The following is an 18009-nucleotide window of genomic DNA, read 5'->3' on the forward strand; positions in this document are numbered from 1 at the left end:
CCACTTTACTTAATTAAATAGTACCATAATCTCCAAAGAGGTTTCTCCATTAGTAACTATAGCAGAATTCCATGCAGAATTTCATATTTCAACTGTTTGATGATAAATTTACGACTAAATAAAAGTAGATATAACGTATGGTAAAATAATTTAAATTAAGGGAAAAATTTCAGCTTTTATTTGAAATTCCCTTATTTTTCCAGCTTTTTATCCAAATTTTCCTGACTTTTCCAGGTTTTTTCAAGTGTAAAAAAATTCCCTGATAATTTCAAGTTTTCCTGGTGGTTGGCCACCCTGATATTACAATAGTTACAGGGTGGCCACTCAAATCAGATTTCAAATTTCCCTGATTTTTCCTGATAAAAAAATCTTAAAATTTCCAGGTCTGTGTTTCTTTTTTTCTTATAAAGTGTAATATGTGTACAAGAAAAGTGTCTATATTATAAACTATTTTATTCAAAATGTTATTTTCTTTTAACTTATCATCCTGAAAAAATAATTTATTTTGAAAATTTGGCAAGATTTTTTATTTATTTTTTAATGTTTTGGTACAACATTAATTTTTAAGAAATTAAGACACGTGGAGAAAATATGTTGTGGAATTTTTTTAATGTGTTACTTTAAGTAGTTTTTCTTCAAAGTGCACCTAGCAAATGACAAAAACAGAATGACCAATAAGACCTTGGATAAGTCTTGTTTAATATATGTATAATAATTAAGCAAAAAGGAAAACTGTTTCAGGTGATTATATAATACATTTTTATAATTACAGTGGCTCCCAAAAGTGTTTGTCCACTTATAACTTTTATTGAAATAGGAAATAAAAATTCAGTAATTAAGATGAATATTTCAGATAATAAGATATTAATCAAATATTAGCAAAACTGCATGGTATTTTAAAAACAAAGCGAAAGTTTCTTTTAAAGATATCAATAATCAAATAGCAACCAAAATTTTACCCCACGAAAGTCATCATACACTTAAATATTTTACAATTTCAGAATTAAAATTATCGTCTATTGTTTTAATTTGTTCCTTTAATTATTTTTCATTTAAATTTTTATACATTTATTTGCACTTTAGTATCAAGCTTATGATAGCAAAATTATATTTTAATTTTTGCTTCACCGTAATATTTTCTTTTATCATATAAAAATAGCTCATGGCCATAACAAAACAATATGTTAAATTTGAAAGTTGATTATTTGTCATCATAAGAGGTAAATCAGTAATGAATATTGTTAAATTAGTTTAATGCGTCCTATTGCGGGCAAAGAAGGACTGGACTTCATATCAGAGATAAAAATTATAAAATTTGCGGAAAAATTCATAAATTCACAAATGAGTATTGTAAAAGTTTTTGTAACATTTAATAAAAAATATTCTGCTCGAATTTCACCCGACAAAAAAAAAATTAGTTAATTTACTTACTAACTTATAAAAGCTCTATTGTAGATGTGACAGGAAACTCTACTAAATACTACTACAGTAGAGTCCCGATTATCCGAGTTAATGGGGACCGCAACAAACTCGGATAACCGAAAAACTCGGTTAAAGCGAAGAGTATAAAAACGGAAAGAAAAAGAGAAGGTATAAATGTAATATATTTAAGAAATACAAAAAGTATGTGAGTATACCACATACAATTCATATTATAATTAAAAAGCTTGCTTAAAAACATTTAATAAGCATACTTTACGAGAATTAAATAGTTTTTACTTAAAAAAAGTCCTTAATAGTTTTTCGTTCTACGTAACTTTGGCGCTTTTCTGTAGTAATGTTTCGTCTTTTTTAGGGATTACAGGAAGGCTGGTGTCGCCTCTTTTTGTTGTTCTATATATTCAATAGTACATTCGATAGCTTTTAGTCCATCTGTATGAGAGATTTTTATATGTTGATTTGAATAATCACTGTCTTCATCATCTTCGCTAGATTCATTATCATTATTGATGATATTAACGATAATTTCATCAGACCAAGTTGTTGGATTTTGTTTTTCTGAGTGTTTGGAAGATAAAATTCAGATTTTTTTTTTCAGCGGTTTTTTTAAAAATAAACTAGAACAAAAAAATATCCTTGAAATATTTGATAGCTCAGTTAAAGCGGAAACTCGGATAACCGGGGCCCGGATAATCGGGACTCTACTGTAATTAGAAAAATTAGAATATTTACTAATAGGCAGAGATTTTTTTGAAAGTGTATGATGGCTTTTATGCGGTAAAGTTTTTGCTACTTTTTGATGATTGATTTCTTAAAAATAAACTTCTGCTTTCTTTTTAAAATATTCCATGCAGTTTTGCTAAGAATAGAATACATTTTTTATTATTAAATAGCCATTTTGAAATATTCATTTTAATTAATGAATTTTTATTTCCCATTCCATTGAAAGTCATAAGTGTACCAACACTTTTATGAGTCACTGTATTTACATTCCAATATATACTGTATATTGCAGCATATCTTAACGGTGCTTTTTATAAAATTCATTGATCATATTTTCTTCAAACCAATATCTCAATTCAAAATTTTTAAATGTTTTTTCGAATAAGCATTATTATTTCAAGAGATTCAGTATACAAAAATTAAATGTCACAAATTTAAAATTGTCTAATTTTTTGTTGTATACTCTATAGAAAACAAAAGATGAAATTCTTTAAATTTTATACTTTTTTTTCTTATTTGAAATTAAAATATTTAAAGAATTCCAATCTAAAGACATAGTTTTTTAGTTTAGTATAGTTAATTGTTTTAACAACTAGAGTCCTGTACAGTGCAGAACTAAAACACTAAGTTTCGTTTTCCTTCTTCGTACTAAACACATATGAATAAATTAAAAAAAAATATTTTATGTTTAAAATTTATTTTATCATTTAATATGTTTCCTATACATTTTTTAGTCTTTGTCAGCATTTTAGGGTAAAAGGAGGAATAGTTTCGGAAATATCATCTCTGGAAAGCAAGCAACATTTACGAACTTTCGATATAGTGATAATTATACAATTCAAAATTTAAATGAAAAATCATATATTGACCAAAAAAACAGTAAAATTAAATATTAATATATAGTTAGTTCTTTAAAAAAACCTTTTTTTAAAAGTTAAAATATGTTATAAAAAGTTAAAATGAAATAGAAAAAATTAGTATTAGTGCAACAATTTGTCGACCAACATTGCTGTTAGCGGTTGTTAAAATAATGTGTGATTGGTTGACTTGCTGAGAAAAAATAATTCACAGATTTCTTTGAATAGGAGTACAAAAGCTTTCAGAAAAAGATTGCAATATAAAATCTATTATTATTAAATTATAACAAAATAATTTTTTGAGAATTTCATAAGTCAAAAAGGTTTCTACATTCGTTTAGCAACCGTGGGAGAAATTTATGTGGCATTCTAGTTTAACAGAGCTGTAATGGAGCAAATTTTGATGCAGACAAAGTATTGTTAAGTTAATGATATTTCAACTGTTTAGCGATACATTTCCGTCTAAAAAAAGTGGGTAGAATGGATGAAATAATTTAAATTAAGAAAATTAGTAAATAATTTAAATTAAGAAAATTAGTAAATAATTTAAATTAAGAAAATTAGTAAATAATTTAAATTAGTGAAATTAAAGCAATTATTGAAACAAAGATTTCCAGCTTTTCTCTAAAATTCCCTGATTTTTCCAGGTTTTAATCCAAATTTCCCTGATTTTTCCAGTATAAAAAAATTTCCCGACAATTCCAGGTTTTCAAGGTTTCCCAGATGGGTGGTCACTCTGAGTTAAACATAATTATTAGACGCATTGCAGTTTTTTAGTAATTGCGTGTTTTGCACGTTGTTGTATGCAAATACTTTTAAGCATACATGTAATGGGTTTTTATTCAGGTTTTTTAATAGACTTCCGATTTGTATTTATTTTTTACGTATTGCATTACAAATGGTAACCAATTAATACACGAACGTAAACAAGTGCAAACCGCGTAAAAACGATAAAGCTGTATAGAGTATCATCTGATAATTAATTAAGATTTTACATAGACTCTTAAAGTGCTTCTGATAATTAGGCCAGGTTACAGTATATTATTTCCAGGGGTCTGTAAAGACATTTTGTGAAAGGTCCTGTTTTTGTAAAATTGTGAATAAATGACTCGTAATTTGTGAATATAAAATAAACGTTAAGTCACATTCTTTCAACCAGGATCCGGTTTTTATTAATTTGTACAAATAGGGTCCTGTTATTCCAAAAAACTTTTTCAAGGAGTTTTTAGATTGTAAATAGATACAAGATTATACTCAACACTGTAAAATTAAAATACAAAAAAATAATAACAATAAACAGCAATTGTTGCTGTTTATTTTTGAAATATTTGGTATTTAGCAGGGGTCTGTTTAGAAGAAATTTGGGTCCGTTAACGCAGGGGTCTTGTTTAGAAGAAATTTGGGTCCGTTTACGGACCCTTCACAAAATATCTTTTCATAAAAACGGACCCTTCACAAAATATTTTAACTTAAAAACGGACCCTTCACAAAATATTTTAACTCAAAAACGGACCCATCACAAATTTGTTTATCTCCATTATTATTTTGTTAATCGAATAAACCCTTTCTAGGGCAGAAAACAAGAAAGATGGGTGTAAATCAATTAAGTTTTGTCTTCGGCAGACGATTCTTCCATTATTCGTCCGAAATTAATATTCTGCGTTCAGCAGTATAGACTAAATACCAAATATTTGTATGTTGCATCTCTAATTTAGAAGCAGCAATTGTTGTTTATTTTTTAAAATTTAATTTTTTAAATTATATTTTTACAGTGTTGAGCATAATCTTGTATATCTTACAATTTAAAAACTCCTCGAAAAAAAATTTTTTTTTTTTGCAATAACGGACCCTATTTGCACAAATTCATAAAAGCGGACCCTGGTTGAAAGAATGTAATTTTTTCACAATTTCACGAAAAACGGACCTTTCACAAAATGTCTGGACAGACCCCTGGTTAACGGACCCTTCACAAAATATCTTTTCATAAAAAGGGACCCTTCACAAAATATTTCAACTTAAAAACGGACCCTTCACAAAATGATTTTTCTTTTAATCGGACCCTTCACAAATTTGTTTATCTTCATTATTATTTTGTTAATCGAATAAACCCCTTCCAGGACAGAAAACAAGAAAGATGGATGTAAATCAATTAAGTTTTGTCTTCGGCAGACGATTCTTCCATTATTCATCCGAAATTAATATTCTGCGTTCAGCAGTATAGGCTAAATACCAATTATTTGTATGTTGCATCTCTAATTTAGAAGGATCAATTGTTGTTTATTTTTTAAAATTTTATTTTTTTAATTACAATTTTACAGTGTTGAGCATAATCTTGTATGTCTATACAATTTAAAAACTCCTTGAAAATTTTTTTTTGCAATAACGGACCCTATTTGCACACATTCACAAAAGCGGACCCTGGTTGAAAGAATGTGAGTAATTTTTTCACAATTTCACGAAAAACGGACCTTTCACAAAATGTCTGGACAGACCCCTGTTTAGCCTACACTGCTGAACGCAGAATATTCATTTCGGACGAATAATAGAAGAAGTGTCTGACGAAGACAAAACTTGATTCGTTTACATCGTCTTTCTATTCTACCCCGGGAAGGGTTTATTTGATTAACAAATAAAAATGAAGATAAACAAATTTGTGAAGGGTCCGATTAAAAGATAAATCATTTTGTGAAGAGTCCGTTTTAAGTTAAAATATTTTGTGAAGGGTCCGTTTTAATGAAAATATATTTTGTGAAGGATCCAAATTTCTTCTAAACAGACCCCTGATTTCTAAGAACTTTAATCCTTACAAATCAAAGAATCGAAACAGAAAATATAAAAAGTGAGCTCACCTCGTCGGAATCGTCGGAGGGCGCATGCTGACGTTTCCGGGAACGGAGCTTAGGAGCTGGAATCCTTAAAAGACAAAAAATATTTGTGTAAAAATTGTGCATGCCAAACAGTTTAATGGGTGACAATACCCATGAAGTTACAAAAGAACTGACAATTTTTAACAAATTAAACACTGCACACATATTATTCTAGGGAAAACTGTTAAAATAAGTGAACATCTTCAGACCAAAGATACTCAAGGTCAATTAAAACTCCTAGTCAGGGTGCGTAGCCAGATTTTAAACAAAATATAAGCACCTTCAGGGTGGCCACTCAAATCAAATTTCCCTGATTTTTCCAGGTTTTCCAGATAAAAACTTTAAAATTTCCAGGTTTTTGTTTCTTTTTTCTTATTAAGTGTAGGATGTGTACAAGAAAAGTGTCTGCATTATAAAATATTTTATTCAAAACGTTATTTTTTTTAACATATCATCTTGAAAGAAATTATTTATTTTGACAATTTGGGAAGATTTTTTTATTTATTTTTTAATGTTTCGGTACAACATTAAATTTTAAGAAATTAAGACACGTGGAGAAAATATGTAGTGGAAAATATATGTTGTGGATAAAATATGTTGTGGAAAGCATTAAATGTTTACTTTAATCTGCACTTTCAATCTCAAGAATCAAAAGATTTTTAAAAATGTAATTTCAAATGTGTTGGAATTTAACACACAACAAGAAAGTAATTTCATTAACTAAAATTAATTAATGCAGCAATTCCTTTAAAATAAATTTTTAAACTAAGAAAAGAAAATAATAAAAGTATCAATAATTTAAAACACTGTTTTTTAACTTTTTAAATCCAGATAAAAATCTTAAAATGTCCAGGTTTTTGTTTCTTTTTTCTTATAAAGTGTAGGATGTGTACAAGAAAAGTGTCTACATTATAAAATATTTTATTCAAAATGTTATTTTTTTAACATATCATTTTGAAAGAAATGATTTATTTTGACAATTTGGGAAGATTTTTTATTAATTTTTTTAATGTTTCGGTACAAAATTTTGAATCAAAATTCATATATTGACCAACAAAAGACTAAAATTAAATATTAATATATAGCTAGTTCTTAAAAAAACCTTTCTTTTAAAATTAAAATATGTTATAAAAGGTTAAAATGAAATAGAAAAAATTAGCATTAATGCAACAATTGTAACAATTTGTCGACAAACATTGATGTTAGCGATTGTAAAAAAATGCGATTGGTTGGTTTGCTGAGAAAAAATAATTCACAGATTTCTTTGAACGGGAATACAAAAGCTTTCAGAAAAAGAGTGCAATATAAAATCTATTATTATCAAATTATAACCAACAAATTTTTGGAAAATTTTATAAAGTTAAAAATACAAAAACATTTTGTCAAAATGCGCTACGGACCGACTATAGGCCAAAATGTATTGTGGTTGAATGAATTATGAAAACGTTGAATAGAACAATGTGAAAACCACTCTTTTTGCGTAATTAGAGGCAAAAATTGATACGTACAGTAAAGAAAATCTCATTTTGGAAAAGGGAAAATTAAGCACTTTTCAAACACAACCCATGAGAAAAAGCTTCTTTAAAGTCTTTTAAAAAACGAAAATAAGCACCGTCAAGCACTTTTTAAAAATGCTACGCACCCTAGTTAACTAGTTATTTGGTATTAATTGCTCGATTTGGTAAAATTGTCAAATATTAAGCTTGGTATAGTATTAGAAACTAATATTTCTTATCCCCCAAATATTTATACATTTAAAAATTCTTCAATATTAAAATTCTTCTCAGGCATTTTAAATTCTAATAGATAAATACAAACTTTTAACAGTATTCTAAGACATTTTAACAGGGTTTAGAGCTTCGGCCAATAGGAAGGAAGGGCGAATAGATGACGACCAATAGGAGGATAGGGTGAATAGATGACGGCCAATAGGAAGCAAGCTCAAGTTAAAGCACTTGTAAAAGCGAAAAGAATTGGTAAAATCAATTTGGTAAAATTGCTCGATTAGACACACACCCTAAAACGAGTGAAAATAAACCTTATTTTGCTATCTGGGATAGTTATAAGCCAAGAAAAAGTCAACTTACGATCCTATGCTATGTCCAGCAGAGCCTGCCTCCTGAAATCATAAAAAAAGTAAATAAATGCACGTTCCTTAGAGTCATAAAAGAATATTTTATAATCAAACAGTGACTTTTAAAAAACTTAGCACTAAACATGCCTATTTCTACCATAGTCGGTCAAATCACCGGACTTTATGTTTCTTGATCGAATGGTATGAAAAATATGTTTTCAGGAAGGAAATAAACTAAAAAACATTTACCAATTTTCATGTATTACAAACACAAAGAATGAGAATTTTTAATTCATCGCTCAACGCATTTTTAACATGTACAGGATGTTTTCCGCAAACATATTTATTCTAATTATTATTATTTCTATAGTTTTAATATTTATAAGAATATATAAGAATTAAAATTCTTATAATTAATATTATTTCTTCAAAGAACTTGTGCTGTCTTGATTGCTTCGACATTTTTCTGAATAAAAACTTTTCTTCAAAGAACTTGTGCTGTCTTGATTGCTTCTACATTTTTCTGAATAAAAACTAACAGTTAGTTAGAAATGAAGTCAGGGGTCTGTCCAGACATTTTGTGAAAGGTCCGTTTTTCGTAAAATTGTGAAAAAATTACTCGAAATTTGTGAATATAAAATAAACGTTAAGTCACATTCTTTCAACCAGGGTCCGCTTTTGTGAATTTGTGCAAATAGGGTCCGTTATTGCAAAAAAAAAATTTCAAGGAGTTTTTGAATTGTAAAGACATACAAGATTATGCTCAACACTGTAAAATTATAATTAAAATAAATAGCAATTGCAGCTACTAAATTAGCGATGCAACATATAAATATTTGGTATTTAGCCTATACTGCTGAAAGCAGAATATTTATTTCGGAGGAATAAAGGAAGAAGCGTCTGCCGAAGACAAAATTTAGTTCGTTTACATCTGTCTTTCTTTCCCCCAAACCCCAGGGAAGGGTTTATTCGATTATCAAAACAATAATGAAGATACACAAATTTTTGAAGGGTCCGATTAAAAGATAAATTATTTTGTGAAGGGTCCGTTTTTAAGTTAAAATAATTTGTGAAGGGTCCGTTTTTATGAAAAGATAATTTGTGAAAGGTCCGTTTTTATGAAAAGATAATTTGTGAAGGGTCCGTTAACGGACCCAAATTTCTTCTAAACAGACCCCTGGAAGTTATCAAAACAAAATATAAGCAAAACATTTAGTTTTTGTCACTTTTTCTGACACAAAAATGCTAATCTGAAATTGTGGGTACTTTCTCGAAATTTGAATTCACGGTTATTGAACTGTGATTGAACTAACTCACTACGCAACAGTGTTTTGCAGAAATGTTCAACTCATTGAATGCAAGAGGCATGACATCGTCATTTCTGATCCTTATAAAGCAATAAATTGTTCCCCCGCTCAAATGACCGGCTGTGGTATACAACAAGTATTATTCGAAACAAACAAAATACAAAATAAGAATAATACTTGACTATTAACTGTATATAATTGTTAGAAAAATTCATGAAGTCAAATGTGCAAAAACGATAAGATGATAAGCGATGCAAAAGTTCTTAAATAGTCATTTTACCGGTTACGATAGTGCAAAGACGTCATATGTTATGGAGCAATATACGTCGATCGCCAATAGATTTGAAAATATCTATTAGTAATAGCTAAACACTCAGCATCAGTCAATTTTTCCCGCCCATTTACCAATAATACGCAAATGTCTTTCGAGCGTCTCTTATGAAGGTTCCGTTTTTAAGTTTAAATATTTTGTGAAGGGCCCCGTTAACCAGGGGTCTGTCCAGACATTTTGTGAAAGGTCCGTTTTTCGTGAAATTGTGAAAAAAATTACTCACATTCTTTCAACCAGGGTCCGCTTTTATGAATGTGTGCAAATAGGGTCCGTTATTGCAAAAAAAAACTTTTTCAAGGAGTTTTTAAATTGTAAAGACATACAAGATTATGCTCAACACTGTAAAATTATAATTAAAAATATTAAATTTTAAAAAATAAACAACAATTGCTGCTTCTAAATTAGAGATGAAACGTACAAATATTTGATATTTAGCCTATACTGCTGAAAGCAGAATATTCATTTCGGACAAATGGAAGAATCGTCTGCCGAAGACAAAACTAAATTCGTTTACATCCATCTTTCTTGTTTTCTGCCCTGGAAAGGGTTTATTCGATTAATAAAATAATAATGAAGATAAGCAAATTTGTGAAGGGTTCGATTAAAAGAAAAATCATTTTGTGAAGGGTCCGTTTTTAAGTTAAAATATTTTGTGAAGGGTCCGTTTTTATGAAAAGATATTTTGTGAAGGGTCCGTTAACGGACCCAAATTTCTTCTAAACAGAACCCTGCGTTAACGGACCCAAATTTATTCTTAACAGACCCCTGATTATATTAACATTAATTGAAATGATAGGTATAACCAAAACTGTAATACTCTGCATCTTCAAATTTATTGACTTTAAACTTAAAAAACGAAGTAAAGAAAGAGAAAAAAGAAAGAGTTGAAGCAATAAAATAGGTAAAAAAAAAAAAAATACAAAAGCAAATAACTAAATATGATCAGTTATTTACACCTGCTTTTGTTTCTTCGTTAAAGTAAGTGTAATATAAACTAGAATTTTAAATTGATAAAAAAAATAATAATAAACAGACGAAAAAATTCTGAAATCAGGGAAGTTTAAAAGATTATTAGCTCTAGAAATGAAATTCTTTCATTCATTGTTTGAAAGAACACGACAATTTTTAAAGAACAGGATTAAAACATTTTATATTTTAATAAAATATGACTATATGAGTGAGGATTTTGTTACAAATTCATATATTCAGAACATCGGAACACTTTGAAATAGAGGGTAAATTCCATTTTAAAAATTAGATTTTTGGGCAACCTAAATCCATTACTTTCCATGATTTTATTTTTAAAAAATAGTTAAAATCATGACGAATTTTGTTCAATCCATGACTTTCCAGATGCGCGGATACAATGCATATATGTTTGTTATTATTAAAAGTACCTTACAGAAAGGTATTAACGCTAGAGAGTTTAGTTGCAGATACTATCTTTTAAAGTTTCTGCCACAGGATTTTAAGCTAAATCTACAAAAAACAGAAAATATTAAAAGTGACAGAAAAACTCAGAAAAATAAACTCACCTCTTCGGATTCCTCATTAGATGAGGATGGTTGCCTCATCCTCGAGGGTCCAGCTGCCAAATATCTGAAAAGACAAAAAATATTGGTGTAAAAATTGTGCTTGGAAATCAGGGCGTAGTTTAAAGGGTGACAATACCCATGAAGTAAGAAAGCGACAGTCAAATTTTTAATCAGGGTGCGGAGCCAGATTTTTCAACAAAAAATAAGCACCTTTTTAAGCCCCCAAAAAATATTTTTAATCACTTTCCAAAAAAATAAAAAAAAATAAATAAAAATAAATAAATTATTAGGATCTGTGCAGTAACAATTTTTTTTCTTTCTATCGTTTAAAGTTGTTAATTTATCAACATAAAATCAATGAAATTCAAAAACTTTGCAAAATCATGATAAAAAACTAGTTAGTGATAATTATTAGAGAAAATTGTGGAAATCAAGCATTTTTTTTGTAATTTAGAACGAAAATCGACGCCGCAAAGAAAAAAAAAAACACTTTTTAAAAGATAGAAAACTAAGCACTTTTTACAAACCCCAAATAAGAAAAGGTCATTTTATAAAATAAAATATGAAAAGGTTATTACACTTTTTAAAAAAGGTTACGCACCCTGATTTTATAGTGTGATGATTAATTTAAAAGCTACATGAGAGAAGGTACTTCAGTGGCATTTTAAGGAATTCAGGAATATCAGGCAAACTTTTTTTCAAAATCATTGGGAGGGCGGGGATGCATAGCCAGATTGGTAGGGCACTGGGTCCATGTCCATGAGGTCGTGGGTTCGAAACCCTCCGAGACTTCCCGACTGATGCACGTTAAATCCGTCGAGATACTAAGACCTCCATGTTCCCATAACAATTCATACATGAACATTTAGTCGTAAACCCAAAATTAGGTCGGCTGTCGACTATGAATATATGAAAAAAAAATGTCACTGGGAATTTTTTTCTTTTGAAATGACAAGACTTAACTTAAGATCAGTTGAAATATAGGAAAGTGTACAAGGCAGACGGAAAAAGAAACAAACTATCATTTGGTAATTAGTTCGGGAACTGTGTCACTTGTAGCAAAAAAATACCGTGTGTGCCGATCTGCAGCTCACTGAAGTACAGTCCCTGCCCAAATTACTCGACTCACTATAAGATTCTATGTAAACTCCTGATTGGCAGCTTTATTGTTTTTAGAGCTTTATTGTTTTTATGCCACTGTTTGAACTTATTTTGAAATACTTTTAATATTAAACATAAACATAGTAACTAAATTTTTTGCATTCGTTAAGAAATTCGCTCAAAAATAGTTTTCTCATTCTTCAGAAAGTTTTTTTTTTTTCACCAAAATATTCCTTTTTAAAAAAAAGGGACCCAAAATAGCATCCAGAACAAATTTAGTATAAAAATTCCGGATTATCCTAAGATAATCTAATCCCTCGGAAATAAAGCATTTTATTAATGTTCTTTTTATTGTTTTATTTAGTTATTATTGTTTTATTGTCGAAAAAATTTGAGTGTTTAGGAAAAAAAAAAAATTTTTAAAAATAATTTTACTCTCTCTGATTTTAAATGTGAAAGAACAAAATTTAAACACAATAGATCAAATAGTTTCTGACATAGGAAATTTCAAAAAAGAATGTTTTTAAATTTTCCTTCTCCAAACTAGTTCATAATTTAGCTTCAAATATGTTTTTATCGTTAAAAATTACACAGTTTAAAATGATACGAAATAAGAATTAATTTTTTATATGCGATTATTTTTCTATTATCGTTGTGCGTTGTTTATAAAATACAACATACAAAATTTTACTTACTTAGGGCTTGGGCCAGCTGAACTCTCGGCCACCTGAAAGTATAAAAAAAAAAGTAAATAAAGGCACACTTTTAAAGAAATAAAATGACATACAATTCAGAAAAATGAAAAAATTTTTTGATTATTTAATTTTGTTCTTTATAGTACTATATAAGTTAGAAAATGTTTTTTTTTATTGCAAAAATAAAATTTTAAGTACGATGCGTAGCCAAATCTTTCAACAAAAAATAAGTACCTTTTCAAGGACTTTCTAAGCACTCAAAAAATATTTTTAAGCACTATATACATTAACAAAATGCAAAATAACGTTTTAAGACTTTACATGATTATGACAAAATAAGTTTCTGACTAAGATTTTTTTCTCTCGATTATATTAGCCACCATAAAATGATTAAGAAATTTCTCGATTTCAGAGGTAATTTGCGAATATAAAATAATCGTTAATTCACATTCTTTCGACCAGGGTCCTGCTTGTGCGAATTTGTGCAAATAGGGTCCTGTTATTGCAAAAAAAAATTTCAAGGAGGTTTTAAATTGTAAAGACATACAAGATTATATGCTCAACACTAGGGTTATAATTTAAAAAAATCAAATTTTAAAAAATAAACAGCAATTGCTGCTACTAGAGATGCAACATACAAATAGTATTTGGTATTTAGCCTATACTGCTGAAAGCAGAATATTCATTTCGGACGAACAATGGAAGAATCGTCTACATCCATCTTTCTTGTTTTCTGCCCTGGGAAGGGTTTATTCAATTAACAAAACAATAATGAAGATAAACAAATTTGTGAAGAGTCCGATTAAAAGAAAAATAATTTTGTGCAGGGTCCGTTAACGGACCCAAATTTCTCCTAGACCAGGGATGGGCCAACTACGGCCCGCGGGCCAACTGTGGCCCGCCGGAAGGTTTTATCCAGCCCGCGGATATAATTTTAATTTGCCGATCAGTGGCAATATACATAAACAATATACATCCATTTTCTTGTCAACTATTTAAAATTATTTCTGTTTTTCCTTTTTTAACAAAGTACTGATGACCTTTTTACTTTCTCTATTTTTGTTCTACAAAACATAAATTGATGGAAATAGTTAGCACAGACAGCTTCAATTGGTAAAATGTTGAAAGCAGAAGTTCTTCATAGAATAGTCTTAGATTGGCTCTAACTAGCGTTTGTCTTTCTCGAGGAATCTAATATAGGTAAATTGTACTTCACATTTGGCAGACTACGCATTTTAAGATCCAACGAGCGGACAATCTAACAATCATCTGAAGCAGTTGTTTCTGAATACGCCAAAGTTTTACAAATCATAACCAAAAGCTAGTTTCCAAATATAATAATATTAATTAATTAATATTTCATGCCCAGAAAATCAGCTCTATGTTTGCTTAATCTTATATATGTGAACAAGAGTTTTCAACTTTGAACCTTAGAAAGAATCATTTCAGAAGTGGACTAACAGAAAAGCATTTAGCCTTGTTCCGTAAAATAGGCACATCTCGCTTCGAACCTTAATATAAGGAACTTTTAAAAACAAAATCGCAATTTCATTCATCTCACTAAATATTTAAATTAAAACTTGTATATCGCTTTTTTTTTAAATTTTGAAAGTTTTATTTGTCCCACCAAACATTTTTTTCTCTCGATTTTTGGCCCTCGACCAAAAAAGTTTGCCCATCCCTATCCTAGACAGACCCCTGTGTGTATATATAATATCGACTATTTTAATAAAAACAAAACATGACTTACCCTCTTTCGGTTTCGTGAAACCACCTTGCTGACCTAAAAGAAAAAATAATTTATATTTCATTCACTTAACATTTTGAACAATTAAAATAATCATGCAAATTTTGAACTCATGGATGATCTTCTTTTTAAGGATTCTGATTTAATTTTTTTTTTAATTTTTTATAACTATCATTTGTTTCATAATTTATTCTTTTATTTTCATCTCTTATTTACTCGTTTTCGGGTCTTTAATGATGGAATCGAAAGGTAACGGTAGTAGATAGATTTTACAATCGTTTCTAGATCATTGTAAACATAGAGTAATAACATTCATAAAGCAGTTTTATAAGTGTGAGCCATAACAGTTAGGAACGAGGGCCGGGATTGCCAGGTTTGTACGGCACTGTGACCCATGTCCTAGAGAGCAAGGGTTCGATCCACGTCTGACGAAGACTCCCCGTGTAGTATATGGTGACTGATGCACGTTAAATCTGTCGAGTCACAAAGTCCTCCATGTTCCCGTAACTAATTATACCTCTGAAGGTATTGCAACCCCGGCTTTGGCGAAAAACGACACGGTAAAGAAAAAAAATCTCATTTAGTTTCGAAAAGTGAAATTCAAGTAATTTTTAAAAGTACCCAATAAGAAAAGCACATTTAAGGGCTTTTAAGAAACTAAAATTGAAAATAAGCACCTTTAAGTGCTTGTTAAAAGCGCTACGCAGCCTGCTGATCTCCTTATTATCATAGTAAATTTTTTCGATGCACAATGCTATAAAATGACCAGGACTAATGACAATAAAATGACGATGTATTTCATTTAATTTTCTTCAAAAAAAAAAAAAAAAATTTAAGGATATAAGCATATGCAGTCAAACCCCGTTATAGTGAGTGAACTAAGGACCGAAATTTCGCTTCACTATAACCGGGAGTTCACTATATCCGTTCCGCAAAGAATTTTAATTAATGGTTCCCCACTCCTTTTTATTATCAGGGGTCTGTCCAGACATTTTGTGAAAGGTCCGTTTTTCGTGAAATTGTGAAAAAATTACTCACATTCTTTCAACCAGGGTCCGCTTTTAAGAATTTGTGCAAATAGGGTCCGTTATTGCAACAAAAATTTTTTTTCAAGGAGTTTTGAAATTGTAAAGACATACAAGATTATGCTCAACACTGTAAAATTATAATTAAAAAAACTAAATTTAAAAAAATAAACAACAATTGCTGCTTCTAAATTAGAGATGCAACACGCAAATATTTGGTTTAAAGTTAAAATACTTTGAGTATATAAAGTTAAAATATTTTGTGAAGGGTCAGTTTTTAAGTTAAAATATTTTGTGAAGGGTCCGTTTTCAAGTTAAAATATTTTGTGAAGGGTCCGTTTTTATGAAAAGATATTTTGTGAAGGGTCCATTAACGGACCCAAATTTCTTCTATACAGATCCCTGATTATACACTATTCAAATAAATGACCAATAAAATAGAATACAAAAATGACTGAAAAATAAAACGTATTAACAAAAAATGTGTTAACTTGCTTTTATTTTTTATTACTCTTAGTCTTGTGCACCAAAAAAAAAAAAATATTAGTAATCTTAAGCTGATTCAGGGAATGCCTGGGTAGAACTTTGTTTAGGGATGGAAAATTGTGATAAAAGAAGCACACAGGAAAAAAAATGCTCATCGCTACTAACCACTCTATGGATGGTTATAAAAAAGTATTTAATTTGAAATAAGTATTTATTTTGAAATAGACATTTCAAAAAAAAATTTCAAAAAAAAATCAGTCGAAGACAAAAAAGTTCATAATATCCAACTTCCTCCGTTCACTATATCCGCAGAAAATTACATAATACGTGTATAGAGAGACATATTTCATTCACTATAGCGGGGTTTGACTGTATTTCTCCTCTCTAAATGAATTTGGAAGTTTTCTTTAGGAAACAAATTTATTCTTCTTAACAGTTTTCAATTCCTAATAAAAAAAAATATTCGCAATATAAATAATGTTTAAATATAAATAATGTCAAGCTTTTTTTTCTTTTCTTCTTTTATTGTTAAATGCACTTCAAAGCATTCCGTAAAATGTCATCTAAATCAAGGCCATAGACTGAAGCTTAACATTAACTCTTGAGGACTGGGCGGGGCGGAAAAAAAAAGGAAACGGGGAGTGATTTACGTACAGAACCACTCCCCCTTTCCTTGACGCAAAAAACGTTGTCACGTGCTGCTACATTTTAGATTTTCAAATCCACGACTTCTCATGATTTTCTATGACTAATTCCAAGAATTTTTCATGACTTAAGGATGTTACTATTTTCTCCGACAAAACACAACAATACATTTAAAAAAAGTATCATAATAACATTCATTGAAATGATAGATAAAAACTGTTATACTCTGCATCTTCATATTTATAGATTTTAAAATTAAGAAACATGAGTAAAGGAAAGAGTTGAAGCAATAAAATAGCTGAAGAAAATACAAACGCAAATCATTTTTTTCTTTCTGCAGAATTATATTCTAAAGATAATTTTCTTGCTCATTGAAAAGAAATACTCCTGATTTTTCTGTTCTCATTTCGGAATAAAAAATATAAAAAATTCGCCAACAATTGGCTTGCCTCAGCTAGAATTTTAAATTGATAAAATAAAATAATAACAAAAATTCTGAAATCACAGTGGTTTAAAAGATAATTCGCTCTAGAAATGTTTTTCTTTCAGTTTTTTAAAGAACGCCATGATTTTTAAAGAACAAGATAAAAACATTTTATATTTTAATAAAGTATGACTGTGAGTGGGGATTCAGATATTCGGAATACCATGAAATTGATGGGGGGTAATACAATTTTAAAAATTAAGATTTTTCGGCGACCTAAATCCGTGACTTTCCATGATCTTTTTTTTTTAAAAAAATAGTTTATATCAAGAAATTTCATGATTAATTTTGTTCAATATCGAAATTCATGACTTTCCAGGTGCGCAGATACCCTAGACGTGATTCCGGGACGATTTTTCCTGAAGTTTTGAACAATAAAAATAGTCGAATACTGTTGTCCTTATGGATGCGAAGAAAGATTCATAAAAGGAGGACCCTTTAGATTTCACAAATAAAATTCTTATTATTTATTTGCAATTTGTAGGTAAGTCAGGTTATGCAATGAATTAAATTGGTTTTTAACTAGTAAAATAGCTATTTCTTTTTTTTAAATTTAAATTAATAGATTATAATGTGGTTAAAATTTGTAGGTATTTTCATTACAATTAAATTTCATATGGATATAAACATTCTGATACTTTACTGCTTTTTCGATGAAGCACGTGCATCGGATTCGGCGCATTTTTTTCAAG

The 18009-nt window shown here is 29.2% G+C and overlaps 1 protein-coding gene across 2 annotated transcripts in view; it reads right to left on the reverse strand.

The window, feature by feature from the left end:
* The window catches only part of LOC107440167 (uncharacterized), a 61827-nt gene that overhangs the window by 17953 nt on the left and 25865 nt on the right, over positions 1-18009 (reverse strand). For both annotated transcript variants that reach the window (XM_087150252.1, XM_087150256.1), the window contains exons 3-7: positions 14681-14713; positions 12931-12962; positions 11135-11198; positions 7975-8006; positions 5870-5933 (exon numbers count right to left, since the gene is read on the reverse strand). In XM_087150252.1, the coding sequence (XP_087006378.1) occupies positions 5870-5933; positions 7975-8006; positions 11135-11198; positions 12931-12962; positions 14681-14713 (225 nt within the window). The remainder of the gene's footprint in view (positions 1-5869; positions 5934-7974; positions 8007-11134; positions 11199-12930; positions 12963-14680; positions 14714-18009) is intronic.

Source organism: Parasteatoda tepidariorum, chromosome 1, assembly GCF_982258835.1.
Source record: "Parasteatoda tepidariorum strain Cologne lab strain chromosome 1, Ptep-v5.0, whole genome shotgun sequence".
In the NCBI taxonomy this organism is placed as follows: domain Eukaryota; kingdom Metazoa; phylum Arthropoda; class Arachnida; order Araneae; family Theridiidae; genus Parasteatoda; species Parasteatoda tepidariorum.